The sequence below is a fragment of the Ostrinia nubilalis genome, chromosome 28 (assembly GCF_963855985.1).
Source record: "Ostrinia nubilalis chromosome 28, ilOstNubi1.1, whole genome shotgun sequence".
Classification (NCBI taxonomy): Eukaryota; Metazoa; Arthropoda; class Insecta; order Lepidoptera; family Crambidae; genus Ostrinia; species Ostrinia nubilalis.
The window spans coordinates 1,711,404-1,732,193 of NC_087115.1; the positions used below are offsets into that span (position 1 = coordinate 1,711,404).

Sequence of the window (20,790 nt, forward strand, 5' to 3'; positions counted from 1 at the left end):
AACGTCAAATTACAACAACATTGCGTCGTGTTCCAATACAGTGAAGTTTTCAGATTTTTTTCACATTCAAAGAAATAATCATCTCGAGTTGCTGTTTGTTTACATTCCTTTCCGACGTGAATGGCCCATAAAAACTTGATCTCAATGGAACACACCCCATTCAACAAAATGTCACATTGTGCGGTGTAGCTCGGTTGTGTATTTATGCTTTTTCAGTAATTTTTTTAGCAATTCTCGCTATAAAAATGGATAGAATTACAAGTTTAGAAAATGAAATTGCTAATTTACGAAGAACTTTGCAAGAAAAGGAGAACGAACTGTACGAATTAAGGAAGGAATATACATTGGTAAGTGGTCACTAATTTATAATGTTTTTATGTGCTTTTACATGAGTAAAATGTTTAAACTTTACATTTATAGCAACAAACGAATACTGAAGCCTTCAACCTAAACCCGCAAACCAATGCTAATAATGTTTTTAAGACAAACATGGGTGACAAACTTACTAAATTGGATATAGTGAGGTAAGTAGTTTTTTTTTGCAATATTTATGTTTTGAATTTTTATAGGTCACTCAATTGCTCACATTATTACTTTATGTACTATTTTAGTTAGTATATGAATACCTATAGTTATTAAAGTTTTGCATTTTTGAGAGATGTAACTTAAACTCAGTATTTAAAAAAAACCTGGCTCACACTTCATTTAAACAGGTATTCTTAATGTTTTTGTATCTCAGTGGTCAGTAAGTCATCCAGCCAACAAAGGGTTGTGGGTTCAATTCCCACTTGGGCCTTTCAGAACAGAGTTTTTCAAGTTTTAAAAAATGTTTATGTAAGACCCAATGTTTCTGTAGTTTAGCAGTCAGAGCAGAAAGCAAAAGTTCATGTGTTCCTTTCCTACCTGAGTAAACGGATTTTTAGTCTTTAAAAATGAATTTTAAGTGAATATTTTGTGCCATGTTTACATGAAAATCTGTCTTTCGGCAGCTTTGCTATGCAAGATGATACTGATTGGGTGAACTTTTTGGCAACACATTTTTTTGTCTTTTTTTATTTCCAAATAAAGTTTTTTTTCTTTCTTTTTATAAAGGTATAGCAGACAGATCCTACTACCAGATATTGGTGTAACGGGGCAAGAAAAGCTGTGCGCTGCTAAGGTTTTGGTCGTCGGTGCAGGAGGATTAGGCTGCCCTGCTGCTATGTACTTAGCTGGGGCTGGTGTAGGTATGTATTGTTTTATCCTACTATAGACTGGTCCGTGAGCACATAGAATTTTGTCCAATGACCCCAAGCAACCCATCCTTATCGCTCGCGCGTAATTATGTTGCTATCGCGCTCGCACACTCACTGCGGGTGCCAGTCGCACAGTCGCGACAGCAATATAATTACGCGCGATCGATAAGGATGGGCAGCTTGGGGTCATTGGACAAAATTCTACGTGCTCACGGACCGGGGTTTAATATTGTAAATGTGAAAGTTTGGATGTCTGGATGTTTGTTACACTTTCACGCAAAAACTACTGAACGGATTTTGATGAAACTTAACAGTATTATTGTTTATAACCCAGAATAACATATAGGCTATAATTTATGGCGATCTGTGACAAACTAAATTTCAAACGGGTGAAGCCGCGGCCAAAAGCTAATTTAAAATAATTATTGATTTATTACCCTTTGCAGGTCAGATCGGCATTGTAGACTACGATAAGGTGGACCTCACAAACATTCATCGACAGATTCTTCACACTGAGGCCGACCAAAACGACAGTAAGGCAGTGTCGGCTACTAAAAGCTTGAGAAGGTATTGACAGATATTTAATTAATTTATCACTAGCAGCCGCCCGCGACTTCGTACGCGTGGACCCCGTTTACCCCCTTAGGGGCAGAATTTTCTAAAATCCCGTCTTAGTGAGCACTTACGTTCTAAGGAACCCCCATGCAAAATTTGAGACTCATAGCACTTGTAGTTTCTGAGATTTCGTGATAAGTGAGTAACAGTATCAACTCGAGGCGGTCAGTATTCTTTGTACGAAACTCCATACTGCAACGCACACTTATCCGCACCGTAACGTAAACGTCTCGCCTCGCGGTTGACAGCGCGCGAGAGGCGATACGGTGTTGTTGATCCCTTTCCTTGAAGAGTCTGCTATGACCTTTATTGTATAACAAGTAATAAATGTAGTTTTTAAGTAATTTCAAGTTTATGTAAATCTAAATTTATATAACTCAAAGGTGACTGACTGACTGACATTTATTGGCAGGTAGTTGCTAATTGCTCATAAGATAGGCCCCCTTAATTTAATTTATTGTCCGTGGTGCATAATCTTTTCTTAAAGGTTTTAAACCTTTGTTTGTCACCTGTCATCCGCTTTGCAATGGAGGGAAGTCGAACCTTAATTTCAAACTCCTCCTATGTTCTTCTGATTAATTTCGTTGCGGGTCCAATGACAGTTTAACTTTCCCCCGGGACAAACTTGACCTTCATTGGTTGGGTTTTTGTGGCGGTCAAGCTGTAGATCCTGGCTACACAGGAGTTGCAGTGGTGGGACCGAGAGGTGGGAATAGTCCCGTGACTGACTGACATAGTAATCTATCAACGCACAGCCCAAACCACTGGACGGATCAGGCTGAAATTTGGCATCGCATCCGCTAAGGACGGATTTTACGAAACTCCACCCCTAAGGGGGTAAAACGGGATCCACGCGTACGAAGTCGCGGGCGGCCGCTAGTATATTATAAAATTGTCTTCGCTGACATTCGGAGCCAATAAAACTCAGGTTTGATGAATATTTCGTATTATTTGAAAATGTATTACAATAGTGCGTATCGCGCGGCGACTGGAAGGTAAGTGATTTTGACAGTACAAAATAGTATGAAGTTTAAAAACGCCTGCGACAAAGCAATAGCAAACAATTACATGTATTAGAAATTACGATTTAGTTAGGAAAGGAAGTTAATTGATTATTTAATTATAAGTTATGCAATTAAGTATTAGAGACGCTTGATAGACGGATTGAGCCGCAACAAAAATTGTTTATTGAATAAATAATTACTCCAGTAACAACTAGTGCAATAAATAAATCTCAATTTGAAATATTTATTTACTTATGTATATCTTGGCTATGGCAGAATAACAGGGTTTGTGGGTCTCCTGCAATCACTGAGTCATAGACCTTTTTGTCTCTTATGATTTTTGTATCTGTGAAAAACTGTAAATGAAACCTGTTTTGAGACAAATAAATATACTTTCTATTCTATTCTATTCTGTTTAAAACATTTTATTCCAACAGCATCAACTCACACATAAAGGTGCAGCCGTACAATGTACAGTTGGATTCGACGAACGCTCTGGATATCGCGTCGCGATACGACGTCGTGCTTGACTGTACTGACAACGTGCCTACAAGATATTTGTTGAATGACGCCTGTGCTATTACCAAGGTATGTTAGTTATCCTACTAATATTATAAATGCGAAAGTTTGGATGTCTGGATGTTTGTTACTCTTTCACTTAGATTCTTTCACGCAAAAACTACTGAGCGGATTTTGTGGAAACTTTACAGTATTATTGCTTATAACCCAGATTAACATATAGGCTATAATTTATGACGATATGTGACAAATATTTGAAGAACGGTCATCTGTGACCCAGGCCCGACAGAAACGAGACATACCTCAGTTTTTTTGTCATGTCTTAATTAGTTAAATTATATATTTTTTATATTCGAAATCTATGTATAACACCAAAATATTACCTTTTGTTTTTGTTCAGGCGTTATACAAAAACTAATACAAAATGCCTATTTATCACCAAAATTGGTAAATGTATGTACCTAAATGTCTATTACAGCTGTTATGGAATGTATCTAGGTGACTTGGAAATACAGCCGGATTATACAGGGTGGAAACGAGAAGTTACAAAATCCAAAAATTCAATGTTACCAGCTTCCATAGTCTGTAACCTATTATTGGTACCATTTGAAAGAGCTCGTGAAGCACTTTCAGAATCAGTAACTAGTTTTTCGATATCTTGTATAGTTTAGAAATAATCGAATGAGATCACTTATCGTTCCATATGTATAACCACCCTGTATAATCCGGCTGTATCTCCAGGTCACCTAGATACATTCCATAGCAGCTGTAATAGACATTTAGGTACATACATTTACCAATTTTGGTGATAAATAGGCATTTTGTATTAGTTTTTGTATAGCGCCTGAACAAAAACAAAGGGTAATATTTTGGTGTTATACATAGATTTCGAATATAAAAAATATATAATTTAACTAATTAAGACATGACAAAAAAACTGAGGTATGTCTCGTTTCTGTCGGGTCTGGTTTTTTTTTGTATGGGGCGTGACCGTTCTTCTTTCAATAAACAAATAAGACGTGTCTAAAAAGCGCCATCTATCGTCAATGGTTAAAATATACAGCGCTGGACAAACTACTGTTTTTGACGTTCGTAAATATTCATGCCGTGAAACGCCATCTATCAACATGATATCTAACGGGGGTAAAACGAGGTCCACTCGTACGAAGTCGCGTAGTTATATAGTAACAGGGTAGAAACTATAAGGGATCTCACTAGATTATTTCTAAACTAAACAAAATATCAAAAAACTAGTTACTGATCCTGAGAGTGCTTCATGGGTTCTATCAAACGGTACCAATATAGGGTACAGAATAAACTGGATCTATCCCAAAATGTATATTGAAATAGATAACTTGTTTGCTTGCAATATGTATTTGGGAGTAGCAAGTAAATATTTTTTAAATTGTTTTAAAAAAATATTTTTTTTTTGTTTTCAGCTGCCATTGATATCAGGGAGTGCTCTCAAAATGGAAGGACAATTAACAATATATGGATACAGAGCTTGGAAGAATTCTAACGAAAAGGTAACACCACCAAAACATGTGTTTTCTTATCGACAGTGAAAAAGCGTTGGAGTATAAGCAAGATGATGAAGATTTAACCGCCTCTGTGGTCTAGTGGTAAGACCACCTGCTTCAGACGCAGAGGTCCCGGGTTCAATTCCCAGTGGGGGCAGATTTTTCTGTTCGGTTTGGTTGGTGGTAGGGCTTGTTCTAAGTCCGCCTGGCTAGCTACCACCATCTTACCTAAGTCTGTTGCCATAACAACAATGTTAACAGCATTGTTGTGTTCCGGCAGTTAGAGGTAAGATAGCCAGTTCCTCCGTGGTTGAGGATTCCGGGTGAAGCTCGCTTCCACCTTCGGCCTGATCATCACTTACCATCAGGTGAAATAAAGATTCACCCGAATTCCCAACCATCGAGGTACTGGCTTCACTAGGAATCGAACCCGGGACCTCTTGGTCTGAAGCAGGTGGTCTCACCACTAGACCACAGAGGTGGTTAGTAAAATGACCTAGGATAAAATTTAATCGAATATTATGATAAAAGTTCATTGTGTCGTGCATCCTAAGTGTAATGTGCTTAGTGCGAGTTTGCATTGAACGTCGTCTAGCATAAAAAAAAAGAAGATTTTAGTTCTTGAAAGTATCCTCTAGGGACGCTGTACAATCTGTCATACATCATCATCATCATTTCAGTCACAGGACGTCCACTGCTAAACATAGGCCTCCCCCAATGACTTCCACATCGCCCGTTTGGTAGCGGCCTGCGTCCAGCGCCTTCCTGCTACCTTTATCAGGTCGTCGGTCCACCTTGTAGGACGTCCTATGCTCCGCTTTCCTGTACACGGCCTCCATTCGTGAACCTTGCTGCCCCATCGGCAATCTGTCATATATTTTATGTCATTTACGCAGTCGCCAGCGATGATAAAGATAAGGAGACATGTAAAGTGCCCCATAAGGGCTACCTTTTTTCTTATTTACTATATTTTGACGTTCATAAGTGCCACTTGTGATCTAAATTGAATAAATTATTTTTGATTTTGATTTTTGATTTCGATGACGTTTGGTGTAAACTCGCACTAAGCGCACTGATGACGTTTCAGGACCAATCGTACATAGGCCCGTGCTACCGCTGCGTGTTCCCTACTCCGCCGCCGCCCGAAACGGTTGGTAGTTGCTCCGCTAACGGAGTGGCAGGGCCTATCCCTGGAGCCGTTGGTAAGTTGTGGGTTCAATGACATAATGTTTCATTTTTAGGGTTCCGTAGCCAAATGGCAAAAAACGGAACCCTTATAGATTCGTCATGTCTGTCTGTCTGTCCGTCCGTCCGTCCGTCTGTCCGTCCCTATGTCACAGCCATTTTTTTCCGAAACTATAAGAGCTATACTGTTGAAACTTGGTAAGTAGATGTATTCTGTGAACCGCATTAAGATTTTGATGCAAAAATAAAAAAAAATAATAAATATTGGGGGCTCCCCATACTTAGAACTGAAACTGAAAAATTTTTTTTCGTCAAACACATACGTGTGGGGTATCTATGGATAGGTCTTCAAAAATGATATGGAGGTTTCTAAAATACTTTTTTTCTAAACCGAATAGCGTGACAGACGCTTCCAAAGTGGAAAAAAGTTGGTCCCCCTCTAACTTCTAAAATAAGAAAATGAAAAATCTAAAAAAAACATAATATGATGTACATTACTATAAAAACTACCAACGAAAATTGTTTTGAACGAGATCTAGTAAGTAGTTTTTTTTAATACCTCGTAAATCGTAAACCGCTTATTACTGTGTAATCTTTCATACAAATAACTTAAATAAAAAAAAAAAGTTAATTTCATAAATCAATGGTACGGAACGGAACCCTTTGTGCGTGAGTCCGACACGCACTTGGCCTTGACACTTCTCTAAAAAATACCCTTATGTCCAAAGGGTACTACAAGGTTCGAGACTATATTGATGACAAGGATGCGTGGTCAGTTCAGTCTGCACATATTTGATATACTCGAATTTGGTTATTCTTACCGTTAGATAATCCTGGCAATAAGTGGTGACTGAGTTTGTTCCGGCGTTTCTTCTCAGCACTTGCCATATGTTTGTCTCGAAGCGCTGGTAGGGCCCAAAAGATAAGGAGACATGTAAAGTGCCCCATAAGGGCTACCTTTTCATTTTTTATTATTTACATTTTGACGTTCATAAGTGCCACTTGTGGTCTAAACTGAATAAATGATTAAGATTTTTGATTTTGCTCTTCTTTGCTTGATCCATTTCCACCGAAGCATAGTGGAGATGAGGAATCTGATACAAATCTGAAGATTTGAAAACGTTTGACGTCACAAAAACACTCAGTTAAGCGCTACATCTATAGTTCCTCACATTTTTTTAGCTTAGATTTTTTTAAATACAATTATATCAGCAATTTGGCGTACATTAAGTGCTCTCAATCGTTTCCTGGACCAAAACCCAAAATGTGACGTATTTGCAGAGGGGTGGAGTACGTTACTAGCAGAATGTTTGGGTTACTGTGAAAATGATCGCATCTGATTTATGTACTTTTCCTAAATTAAGTTAAGTTAAATTGTTTATAAGTACTTAAATGTTCTGAGCTTTGTTACGTCTTGTTTGAATAGTGTAATTGGTACTACCGTTCTATTCATGAATAAATAAATAAATATTTGGCGGACTCAAGATCCGAGGAATGAAAAATCGATACTTATAACCTATTATGATAGTAGCGCCCTCCTCTCAATGTCATATCCGGGACACTAAAGTGTTGTACAGCTATAAATAATTATTTATTTCCCTAACAGGATGTCTACAAGCATTGGAAGCCATCAAATTGATAGTGGGGCAGACACACGAAAAGCTACTGGTTGAGAGAATGCTGTTATTCGATGGAGAAGATATGACTTTTAGAACTGGTAAGTAAATAACACCAATATTATAAATGTCGTCGGTCCACTTTGTGGGTGGACGTCCTACGCTGCGTTTTCCTTTACGCGGCCTCCACTCCAGAGCCTTGCTGCCCCATCGGCCGTCAGTTCTGCGTACTATGTGCCCTGCCCATTGCCACTTCAGCTTGCTGATCCGTCGGACTATGTCAGCGACTTTAGTTCGTTTACGGTATCGTAAAGGTAGCAGGAAGGCGCTGGATGTAGGCCGCTACCAACCGGGCGATGTGGAAATCATTGGGGAGGCCTATGTTCAGCAGTGGTACATAGAACGTTCTCCTTTTTTGAAGTCGGTTAAAAAGTAAGGTTTAAAAACAAAATCCATCTGAGTAAACAATGAACTTTAATTTCTGTGACAGGTCTGGGTGTTACTATGTATTACTATAATATGTATGTATTTAAAAGTAAAGTATATGTATATGCAGTATATCCGTTCAGCTAGCACCCATAACACGAGCATAATCGCTTACTTTGTGGCTAGATAGCGCTGTGTGAAATTGTCCAAAGATTTATTTATTATTATTTATTTAAATAAGCTTCTAGAACTAGAAAGAAAAAAATAAAGCCAAAATTCATGGCGTTTATGCTACATAGCCAACACAAAAAAAACATAACCCTCCTTAGCGCAGTCGGGTAAAAATAACAAATAACTCACATGCTGCTCCTTCACAATAAAAACACAAATCTTCACATTTTGTTCACTATAATCTCACATTTTCACTAAAACTAATTTCACACAAACCATATCTTTTTGGTCTAGATCACCTGGATTTGATCACCCGGGTGATCAAAATGGATTCCAGGCGACACTTTGGTGTCCTTTGATCACCCATGGATAAGAAGTCCACTTTGATTACCTAGTATCTAGGTCATCTTATCCATAGGTGATTAAAACGACACCAAAATGTCCACTAGAGCTTTTTAAGTAAACTGACATTATTGCAACACAATTTTAACGAACAATATCATTATTATGATAAAATGTTAAATCAAGGTAAATCAAGAAAATAAGATTTAATGTTGCCAGTATAAAAGAAGGATTTCCCCAAAAATTTGCACCAATTTTCTCACACATGTAAAACTTGGAAATGAAAAATGACTCGCTGACCCGGCTATCTTCGTATCGCTAATAAAAAATATGTATAAGATTCTAATTCTAAAACTATTTTTCTTTCTTCTTTCTAATGTTAAAAGAATTCTTAAAACCAGTCCAGTAGTTTTATAGCCTATTCAATTTATTAAACCAACAAACAAACAAATCTTTCTTACTTATAATATTAGTGTAAATTACTCAGAAGCTATGTAAAATATAGTTTTTATTTTATTTTGGGCATTTTGGTGTCCTTATAATTTTACTTGTTGCGAATAAATTATAGAATTTTAAGTCCGACATCAACACAATGCGACTGCTCAAAATTTTCCCCACTTTAGGGTAATATTTATTATACTGACAACCCCATGAAGGGGAATCCCCGTGTCAAGGTCAAGAAAAGTTTTGTTTTAATGCCTCGTTCTATACACACGAAAATTGTGTAATATATTAACATACCAAACACATTTATTTAATGTAAAATTACTGGAGATTCTTCAGAAACTAAAGAAAAATGCCTGCGACAATAGTCGAACGGTGAAGGTGTCGGACTGTTTTGATGAAACTTTACAGTATTATTGTTTATAACCCAGAATAACATATAACATATAGGCTATAATTTATATCGATCTGTGCCACACTAAATTTCACGCGGGTGAAGCCGCGGGCAAAAGCTAGTGAGGAATAATTTTATCATGAGGAAATAACGGGGTTACCTATTAGTATTGTACAAATTGCTTATACAGGGTGTTAGGTAAATGGGTACCTATATGAGCCGACACTAGCCCATGTTAGCATGGTCATATAAATGGTATGGTGAAGTCAGAAAATTGATATCTTCATTTTAATTATTTAAATTTTCATACAAATCGGATTTTATAAATTTTATTTTGTATGAAAATTAAAAACAATAAACATGATATCAAATTTCTGACTTCACCATACCATTTACATGCCCATGCTAACATGGGCTAGTGTCGGCTCATATACCCATTTACCTAACACCCTGTATAAAAAAAAAATACGTTTGAATGTTGGTCCTATACAAAATGTATTTGAGAATCATCCCGTTAATCACACGACTATCGCCACGATTTGGGGGTGGCGTCATCGTGTGTACATTGCTTTAAGGGGATTCCCCTTGTCGATGGTAGGGGATTGATGTAACCTTAGCTGCCTTGACATCTTTATTCCTTTTTTGACCATTTTATGTAGCTACATCTGTACTAATCTGTACTATCTGTACTAATCTGTACTATCTGTACTAATATTATAAATGCGAAGTAACTCTGTCTGTCTGTCTTGCTTTCACGCCTAAACCAGTGAACCGATTTTGATGAAATTTGACATAGAGATAGTTTGAGTCCCGGGAAAGGACATAGGATAGTTTTTATCCTGGTTTTTGAAACAGGGACGCTTTTTATCCTGGTTTTTGAAACAGGGAAGTTTTTCTGTGACAGACAAAAATCCACGCGGGCGAAGCCGCGGGCGGAAAGCTAGTGAAGAATATACTAACCGGCTCGAGTTGGTACGGTTACGATCCGTTTCCGGGTTTATAAGTATGCTTCGTCCTTTAATAACGTAATTATCTTTCTATTTATATTTTTTTTGAAGTAGGTTTGATTTTTGTCTTAACTTCGAACTCCTCCTATGTTCTTCTGATTAATTTCGTTGCGGGTCCAATGACTGTTTAACTTTCCCCCGGGACAAACTTGACCTTCACTGGTTGGGTTATTGGCGGTCAAGCTGTAGATCCTGGCTACACAGGAGTTGCAGCGGTGGGAACGAGAGGTGGGAATAGTTTTGTTACTTTGTTTGTAATTTTGTATATTTGCAGTGAAGTTGCGCGGTCGCAACGCAAATTGCGCCGGATGCTCCGAGCAACCTGCGGTGTCCCAGCTGATAGATTACGAGGCCTTCTGCAAATCACAAGCTACTGAGAAGGTTGGTAATAAATCTAAATATACATACAGGGTGGAATTTTGTAATGCCACCTGAAGGGAAAACCCTTAATACTCTCCCTCTCTTTAAACGGTGCTCGCAGAATATCAGCGTCGAGGTACTTCGTGCCTTGGCATATGCTGAGCGAGGACCTGTTTGGTACAATTTTATTTTTAGTTTTAAGTTTTAATTTGTAATTTTTATGTGTTGTGCCAAATAAACAATTTTTTATTTTTTTTTATTATTTTTAAATAGAAAATTTTACTCAAAGAAAAAATTCCTTCATTTTTGAAAAGAAAAAAAAAACTGCATTCTAAGATTTCCGAAAATTTTCTGTAAATAATTAAAAAAAAAAAGATTTCATGGTTTTCCTTTCATTTAATTTATTAAGTTTGTTAGAGAGATTTCATCCTTATACTTAACCCTATCTATGCAATAAAAATACAGGGTGTAATTTTTAACAGATTTTAGTTGGTTCGATTCCCAGGTGTGGCAAGCAAATTTTCACGCATGCAGTCACGGGCGGCCGTTAGTAAATATATATCTTTAATTGCATAAAACAAGGTTACAGTTGAGGCGAACACATACTCGCATAAAATATGAAGTACACTGAACCGTTCCACCCGTGACATTGACAGGGGGCGCCAACGTCAATACCGGATCGCTGGTTCCGATTTTTATTATTTACAAACATTTTTGATGAATATTTTTTAACTAATTTAAAAAAATGAAAAAAAAAAAAAACATTTAGGAATACGAAAAAAAAAAATTGAAAAAAAAAAGAAAATGAAAAAATTCGAAAGCACGTTTTTGTTTTTCTGTGTTTGGTGTTTCAAAACTGCGAATGTTATGTTTTGGGACTTGTGGGGTAAGTTTAATTTTTCATTTATTTATTTACATAAAATCATTGGAATCAAAATTGTCTAGAACATTCGCGGTTTTGATTTTATAGTCTTTAAATAGAAGCTTTTTCACACCCGTATTCACAAACGAGCTTAAGTGAAGCAGCAAATCGAACGCACAGCGTTGAATAGAGCTCTGTGATTGGTTCGTGTGTCACCCTGTGCGTCCACGCGCACTGTGAGACCTCATAGTAACGTTTGTGAATACGGGCGTTATTTTTTTTTGTTATTTAAACTAAACGTACTTACTTAATTTATATTCGTTGTCTGGTACATAATAGTACTTGAAGCTTTGCTTAATTCGCCACTAGATGGCGTAAAATATCCAAGTATATTAACCACAAAAATAGCATTGCTTATTTCGGGACTAGAGGTTGAAGTGCAAAACCTCTTAAGTATATTTATCCCAAAAATGTTTGTTGCAGAAAAAGCAAAAATCCGGAATACGCAAACTAGAGAAAGAGAAACGCATGAATGGCCAAAGCTACTACGGATTTCGATCTGTGCGCGAATCTGATGATAAAAGAAAATATTTTCAAGATGTACTGAAATCTGAGAGAAAAATCGGGCCGCCGTGTTCTTCGGAGTTTTGCTTGAAAAAACCGAGATGCTGTCGACAGTTGGACGAGGGAAAAAGAAAGGAGATATTTAAGTACTTCTGGAACGACCTAGACTGGAAAGAGAAGAAGAATTTTGTTCGATCCCTCGTTGAAACAGTACCTCCTAAACGAAGAAGGCCGAAACACAAAGGGGAGGTATCAAGAAAAGTCGATTCCAGAGTGTATCACCTAAAAATAAACAGCAAAAGAAAAGTAGTTTGCAGAACTATGTTCTTAAACACATTAGGAATTAAAGAACCTACAGTTAGATGCTGGTTATCCAGCGACGATAAGCCAAAAACTCGCAAAAAACCTGTAAAATCATTAAACGTAGATTCGTACATAGACAACTTGCCGCAGCGGCCTCCAAAGTGTCAATACTGCAGGAATTCCGGCACTGATATAAAATATATAAATATAGACTGTATAAAAAACAAACATCAGTTGTATAATCAGTATATTAAAGACATGAAAAGTCAAAATATAAATCCGGCGTCAAGGAAAACGTTCTCAAAAGTTATAGGAGTGAAGAATATTAAGTTTTTCAAACCAAAAAATGAGAATGATGTTTGTGATTTGGTTAGCGAACATAATGTATTGCCTAGTATTAATAATTATCAAACTTTAGAACCTGATAAAGTAATAGATCAAAATGATATTAGTTATTATTATAATCAGTGGTAATAGGCTAGTTTCCTAAAAAACTCTTTTAAAGCCCGGTCTGCGAGCACGTAGAATTTTGTCCAATGACCCCAAGCTAATTATGTTGCTGTCGCGCTCGCACACTCACTGCGGGCGCCCGTCGCACAGTCGCGACAGCAATATAATTACGCGCGAGCGATAAGGATGGGTAGCTTGGGGTCATTGGACGAAATTCTACGTGCTCACAGACCAGCTATAGTCGATATAATACTAATAATACCATTTGCAATACATATTATTCTAGATCTCAATAATATTATGTAGTAAGGTACTCTATGTATAGTATACTTATAATTTTCCTACTAATATTATAAATGTGAAAGTTTGTAAGTATGAATGGTTGTTTGTTACTCTCTCACACAAAAACTACTGAACGAATTTTGATGTTTATTTTTATTGTTTTGTCAGATAAAATAAAAATAGGCTATAATTTAAACGTTATTGACTTGGCCAAAGTACAAGTACATATTTTAAGTGTGTAAGTCGGTTTTTAAACTAAATTTCACACGGATGAGGCCGCGGGTAAAAGCTAGTAAGTACTAAGTACAATAAACTAATACATATTTAATGTAACTTATTCAAATATAAATATAATATTTTATTTATTCATTTGATGTTTCATTTGACTTTATTTCATTCTTCATCAAGGTTTTGAATATGATTAAATTAGTAGGTAATGATTAAATCAACCAGTTTTTTTTCTCGGAGTTTTCGGGTTCGATTCCCAAAATAATTGAGTGTAATATACGTTACCCCTTACCTTAATTTGCAATCCATCGTCATCACGATCGTAGTGGTTGATTCGTCCAAGCGATCGGTGTATCAATACACCCCGTATCTCACCTAAAACGAAATCTGTGAAAATGCCCTTTTGAGGCAGTAAAACACCCCAGAATCTCAAATCTATACTAATATTATAAATGCGAAAGTAACTCTGTCTGTCTTGTTTTTACGCCTAAAGGTAACCTTTCGAACTAAGCGTCACAGACGCAGCGTATCAGCTTTGGTCTTGTGCCACCAACGCCGCGTCACTAACTCGCTTCGAAAGGCTACCTTTAAGACCGAAGCTAAAGACGCTGCGTCTGTGACGCTTAGTTCGGAAGGCTACATTTAACCACTGAAGCGATTTCGATGAAATTTGGCATAGAGATAGTTTGAGTCCCGGAAAAGGACATAGGATAGGAAAGCTAATAATCTATCTATATAAATAAAAATGAATTGATGTTCGTTAGTCTGATTAAAACTCGAGAACGGCTGGGCCGATTGAGCTGATTTTGGTTTTATAATGTTTGTCGTAGTCCAGGGTAGGTCTAAACGGTGAGCAAATACGCGCGCGATATTGTTTTTCTATGACAGACAAAATTCCACGCGGGCGAAGCCGCGGGCGGAAAGCTAGTAATAAATAAATAAATATCTACGACCATTTCTATTTTTAGGATCTAGACTTGCAAATCCTGCCTTCCTCTCGTCGCATATCCCCCCCAAGTCTCTCTCGCTACCTCACCGAAGGAGAGGACTTACAACACACGCGCCCTCTACTAGTGGACGTTAGAAGCGCCGTCGAGTTCAACATGTGTCGCATAGAGGGCAATGTCAACTGGCCCAGCGACTTACGATGTCCTATAGTAGCTAAAAATGTGACTAGTTTATTAAAATTATTAAAAATTGCCCGTGCTTAGGGATTGTTTTGGACTTTGGCTTATTTGCACCCAAAAAAAAGCCAGGACAATTTTGTATTTCAACCAGCGTAATTCTGTAGGTACACTAATATAATCACGGTTTGCCTTACTACACTCGCGGTTAATACACCTTAGGTTCTTTGGTGAAATTCTGCATTTTAAGTGTCTTAGTTGGGGTACTAAAATACCCCTACCTCAATTTGCAAGCTACTATCATAGTTGGGATGCCAAAACACCCCAGTGCTTTTTTTGGCGTTATAAAACAGTGTGGCACTTTAAGTGCGTCTATACCTACCCCATTTTCGATTTCCAGGATCTAGATTTAAACATTTTGCCGTCTTTTCGCCGTATATCTCCTCCGAGCCTCTCTCGCTACCTCACCGAAGGGGAGGACTTACAACACACGCGGCCTCTACTAGTGGACGTAAGAAGCGCCGCCGAGTTCAATATGTGCCGCATAGAGGGAACTGTCAACTGGCCTAGTGACAGTTTGAGGGGAGGGAGGCTGGTGGAATTGCTGGATGAAGTCAGGAGGTATGCTAGGAAAGGTTGGTATTGTCCTGTGTTATTTTACATACAGGTCGTCCTAAAATGTCACACTGACAGGTATAGATCGTTTCATCCACTCGGACGCGCCCCACCATTCTTCCGCTAATGTTTGAGTGTTATCGGTACACGCTAATGCTCCATGAGTGCACACGCACACTACAGTAATGCCTTACGGATTGCTCGGACCACACTCCCCGCACCCCGCGCGACCGGGACCAAACATGGGGCGCGTGCGAGTGGATGAAACGAACTATAGCTGGGCCTAAAGCGAGGTTTAAACTACAAATTTGTAAGAACTATTTATTAGTCTAAACAAATAAAGAAATTTTGACTTTGACTTTGAAAAATATAATTTGCAGGAGTTGACTTCCGCAAGCTGTCACCACACTGTGAATCTTGCAGAAGTTGGCTTGCCACATCTATTTGCACAGTGGTAAACAGCTTGCGGAAGTCAACTTCTGCAAGTTTTATTGCTAGTTTAATGCCCGTTTTCACCATCAATCCCTTATTATTAAGTGACACCTTTGAAAACAAAATTCCTGTTATGTGTTACCATAGGGTTCACTTAAAAATTAGGGAATGATGGTGAAAACGGGCATAAACCTGGTATAAGACGCATCGAACAAGCCTAACATGTTCATAAAAGTTTCAACTCTCATGAGTTTCAGTTATATCTTAAACTACACTGATGTCAGTGTGAGCTATTTTTGGGACACGCTGTATATACAATTTTAATTTGTTGCACCTGTGGATGAATTACTTTTATTTTGATAAAAATTGCCTGTGAGTTTCATCAAAAAGGGGCAAGACCGTCTAATGTAGGTACCAGAGACAAATGGAGGGTTTGGCCTACACTCCCCACGCTCTGGCCAGACTAGTTGGGGAGGCCTTATGTTCGCATTTTTATCGTAATCGACTAAGGGACAAATATGCGAACTTAAGGCCTCCTCAACCGTCCAATCAGCCTAAGCCAAATCCTCCACTTACCTCGTAAATAAGAGAGGATCGTGCTCCTGCAGTGGAGACTAAAATGAAATGACCTGATCACGATGATGTTTATTTATTTGCTTTTTATATTCTTCCAGTGGTCTTCATATGCAGACGCGGCAACGACTCGCAAATTGCAGCGCAAGCGGTCATAGACGCGATAGAAGACCCTCACAAAGACAAGATAGCTGATCTGAAGGGAGGTCTGCATGCTTGGTCTAGGGAGGTCGATAATAACTTCCCGATCTACTAAAATAACTAGGTATAGTCTAGTCTAGTGTTACAACCAATAGTCTAATATTATACAGGGTGGAATTTTGTAATGCCACCTGGAGGGAAAGTACTCTTAATATTGTAGATAGAAAAAAAATCTCAAAGAAAACATTCCTTTATTTTTTAAAAGAAATAGAACTACATTCAAAGATTTCCAAAAATTTGCTTGTCACACCCGGTAATCGAACCAACTAAATTTTTTAAAAAATTAGGTACGCCTTGTATTTTTATTGCATCCATTGTTAAGGTTCAGTATAGGGATGAAATCTCTCTAACAAACATGATAAATCAAATGAAAGGAAAACCGTGAAATCTTAAATTATTTTAAAAATTTACAGAAAAAGACAATGCCGGAAATTGGCGTCTTTTTTTTTTCGCGCGGCCATCGACCAAACCTTGTTTTTTGATTACAAAATAGTGTAATAAACCAAAATTACTATGACATGTATACCCCTAAACTCAGTCTGAACTGAGTTACGAGCATTAGAAGTTTGATGATTTTACATACTAGATTTTCTTTTTGCCCGCAAGTTTTGTAAGAAATTGCAACAAAATAGTGACATTGTATGTGAAAACAAACAATACCATCCATTAAAGGCTCCAGACATCAGTATGCAGCAGAATCAGCGCAATAAAAAAATAGCGCAAAATTTTGTTGCAATTTCTTACAAAACTTGCGCGGAAAAAGCAAATCTAGTATGAAAATCATCAAACTTCTAATGCTCGTAACTCAGTTCAGACTGAGTTTAGAGGTATACATGCCATAGTAAGTTTGGTTTATTACACTATTTTGTAATCAAAAAACAAAGTTTGGTCGATGGCCGCGCGAAAAAAAAAAGACGCCACCTTCCATACAAAATCTGGCATTGCCATTTTATGCTATGGTAGTGAATTTTCCAAAAATTTTAGAAAATCTTTGAATGCAGTTCTCTTTCTTTTCAAAAATAAAGGATTTTTTTTCTTGAGTAAAATTTTCTATCTACCCTATTAAGAGTACTTTCCCTCCAGGTGGTATTACAAAATTCCACCCTGTATTTATTGTAATTATGTACTTAGTTGAATTTTAAGAATAATATTAATTAATCTCGAATACTTTTTGTTATGTTTTACACATTTAATACGAATAAAAAGTGCAATTAAAATGTGTATTTTCAATTTACTTAGTTTGGGATCAGGCTGCGCTGTATTGATTTTATATTATAGTTCTTGCAACTCACGAAGGCGAGTGAGCTTTACTTGTGTGTATGTGTACATGCACATAACGATAGTGTAATGTCTATCAAAACTTTTGAACAACGAACAGTAGCGAGCCACCACACATGTAAAGCTCACTCGCCTTCGTGAATTGCAACAACTAAAGCCTGGTCCGTGAGCACGTAGAATTTTGTCCAATGACCCCAAGCTACCCATCCTTATCGCTCGCGCGTAATTATATTGCTGTCGCGACTGTGCGACGGGCGCCCGCAGTGAGTGTGCGAGCGCGACAGCAACATAATTACGCGCGAGCGATAAGGATGGGTAGCTTGGGGTCATTAGACAAAATTCTACGTGCTCACGGACCAGGCTTTATATTAAAAAATCTATTATTTATTCAACAATTTAATTATTTACCAATCAATAGTCAAGTTAACACCATCTAAATCGTACATCAGATCTTCACTGGTTCTCATCACTTTCTTAACTTCTTTTCTCTTCCTTGTTAAATCTTTCTTGTTATTTTTACTTCTTTGCGTTACTGTCTTCTTTGTAGTTAGTTTGACTATGGGCTTGACAATTTTATTTGTTTGGGTTTCGTATTTGGTTAAATTTTTTGTCCTGCTATAGTTTCTTGACTGACATGTTTTTACAGTGATGAGCATGACTAAAATGTAGTACCATCATCATCATTTCAGCCACAGGACGTCCACTGCTGAACGTAGGCCTCCCCCAATGACTTTCATATTGACCGGTTGGTAGCGGCCTGCATCCAGCGCCTTCCTGCTACCTTTATGATGTCGTCGGTCCACCTTGTGGGTGTAAAATGTAGTCTAATTTGACTAAATCATTATGTACTGTACCTAGGTAATTAAATAAATATTTTGTATACGTTTACATTTTCTTAATTTACTTAAAATTGCTAAAAAGTTAAGTAAGTATAGTTACTTACAGCAGATAATAATGAGATATCTAGAAAAATACATCAGCAACAGTTTGTGTATCTCAAAAACATCGATAGCAAAATGAAAAACTCATACAATCAATAAAATCAATTATAAACCATGAAAATTTTCAATTGTCTTTAATTTTTCATTAATTCAAAGAAATGTTTCGTATTATTTTTGTATGTTTGTAACGGATAAACTCAGAAACTACTGAACTGATTTAGGAAATTATTTTACCATTAGAATGCTACATTATCCCTAAGTAACATAGGCTATAACAGTAGTAGACCGAAATTTCCACGGGCGAAGCCACGGGCAATAATTAGTTGTACTAAAAGCATGCAATTATATTTCTTTTCAATCAGTTTGAATTTAAGCCTATCAACCTACCTATCCAGACACCTGAATAGTGTTTGTAAAATATGCCCTTACTGGGAGTTGAACCCAAAACATTGCATTGAGAGAGCTAATTCTGCATCTAGCGCTGTTAAAATTAAACTAAATAAAACAATCATCATCATCATTTCAGCCACAGGACGTCCACTGCTGAACATCTCCCAATGATTTCTACAGGGTGTTAGGTAAATGGGTACATATGAGCCGACACTAGCCCATGTTAACATGGGCATATAAATGGTATAGTGAAGTCAGAAAATTTATATCTTTATTTTAATTATTTTAATTTTCATACAAATCGGATTTTATAAGATTTATTTTGTATGAAATTAAAAAAAATAAAATGATGATAACAAGTTTCTAACTTCACCATACCATTTATATGCCTATGTTAACATGGGCTAGTGTCGGCTCATATACCCATTTACCTAACACCCTGTATAATTACCGGTTGGCCTGCATCCTTAAATAAATCAAATGAAACAATAATTCAAAAATAATATTTTATTGAGAATTAGAAATTATAATGAAAAATCTAAACCTACATACAATTTACATACAGGGTGGAAACGATAAGTGATCTCACTCGATTATTTCTAAACTATACAAGATATCGAAAAACTGATTACTGATTCTGAAAGTGCTTTACGAGCTCTTTCAAACGATATCAGTAAAAGGTTACAGAATTAACTGGATCTATCCGAAAATTCAATGTTTTCAGCCTCCATACTAAATGTATGCCACTATGCCAGCCACATAATATTAGAAGCGTTAATTTTTTTATTTTAAATAAATACTTAAAATTAACTCGTAAATTGCATTCTTATTTAAAATTATTCATGGAAAACATTGGTTTTAGGCTTTACTTGCTGTAATATTATCAAGACATGAGTGCCATGACTGTGGCAGTACTAAATGTATGGAAGCTGGAAACATTGAATTGTCGGATAGATCCAGTTTATTTTATAACTCATTATTGGTACCGTTGGATAGAGCTCGTGAAGCACTTTCAGGATCAGTAACCAGTTTTTGGATATCTTGTATAGTTTTTAATACACTGCGGTTTTAATAAATGTATGGAGACTGGAAACATTGAATTTTCAGATAGATTCAGTTTATTTTGTAACCTATTATTGGTACCGGTGAATAGAGCTCGTGAAGCACTTTCAGGATCAGTTACCAGTTTTTGGATATCTTGTATAGTTTAGAAATAATCGAGTGAGATCACTTATCGTTTCCACCCTGTATAATGAACATAAGCTATCTTAGCTCTAAATAATTATTAACTAAGTAAGTAATTTCTGATGGAAACAATTAAGAATTAATATTTTTGTGAGCGAGTCATGCTAGAAAAAAAAAATTAAATTGGAAATATTTCACTTTTTTATTTCAACTCTAATTATACAAACATTTATTTGATTCAAAATCAATATTTTTTCACCAGTTGGCGCCAGTTTTTGCCACTTTTAAGTGCCTGCCACTTATCAATTTACACTACAAATGAAGAAAAATTGTTTCTTAATAACATGAGAAAAATATCTAAAACTAAATTAATAAAGCCTAAAATATTAAACTATACATTTGAGTGGAAGAAATGTTAACGGTTATTCTTCCATATGTATACTTATTAATATGACGTAGCAAACTTTTTTTAGTTGTGAAGCACCCAATACTTATCCACAATAAAATTTTCTTATTTGCAATAA

The 20,790-nt window shown here is 36.8% G+C and overlaps 1 protein-coding gene across 1 annotated transcript; it reads left to right on the plus strand.

Annotated features, from left to right (window-relative positions):
- Window positions 1-18: 18 nt before the first annotated feature.
- LOC135085184 (adenylyltransferase and sulfurtransferase MOCS3) lies at window positions 19-16,597 on the plus strand. The gene is made up of 13 exons (XM_063979937.1): window positions 19-347; window positions 421-524; window positions 1,093-1,226; window positions 1,682-1,802; window positions 3,292-3,442; window positions 4,813-4,875; window positions 5,981-6,095; window positions 7,685-7,795; window positions 10,753-10,859; window positions 12,184-13,037; window positions 14,546-14,696; window positions 15,052-15,286; window positions 16,373-16,597. The coding sequence occupies exons 1-13, from the start codon at window positions 246-248 to the stop codon at window positions 16,525-16,527; spliced, it is 2,403 nt and encodes an 800-aa protein (XP_063836007.1). The 5' UTR covers window positions 19-245; the 3' UTR covers window positions 16,528-16,597.
- Window positions 16,598-20,790: the final 4,193 nt, after the last annotated feature.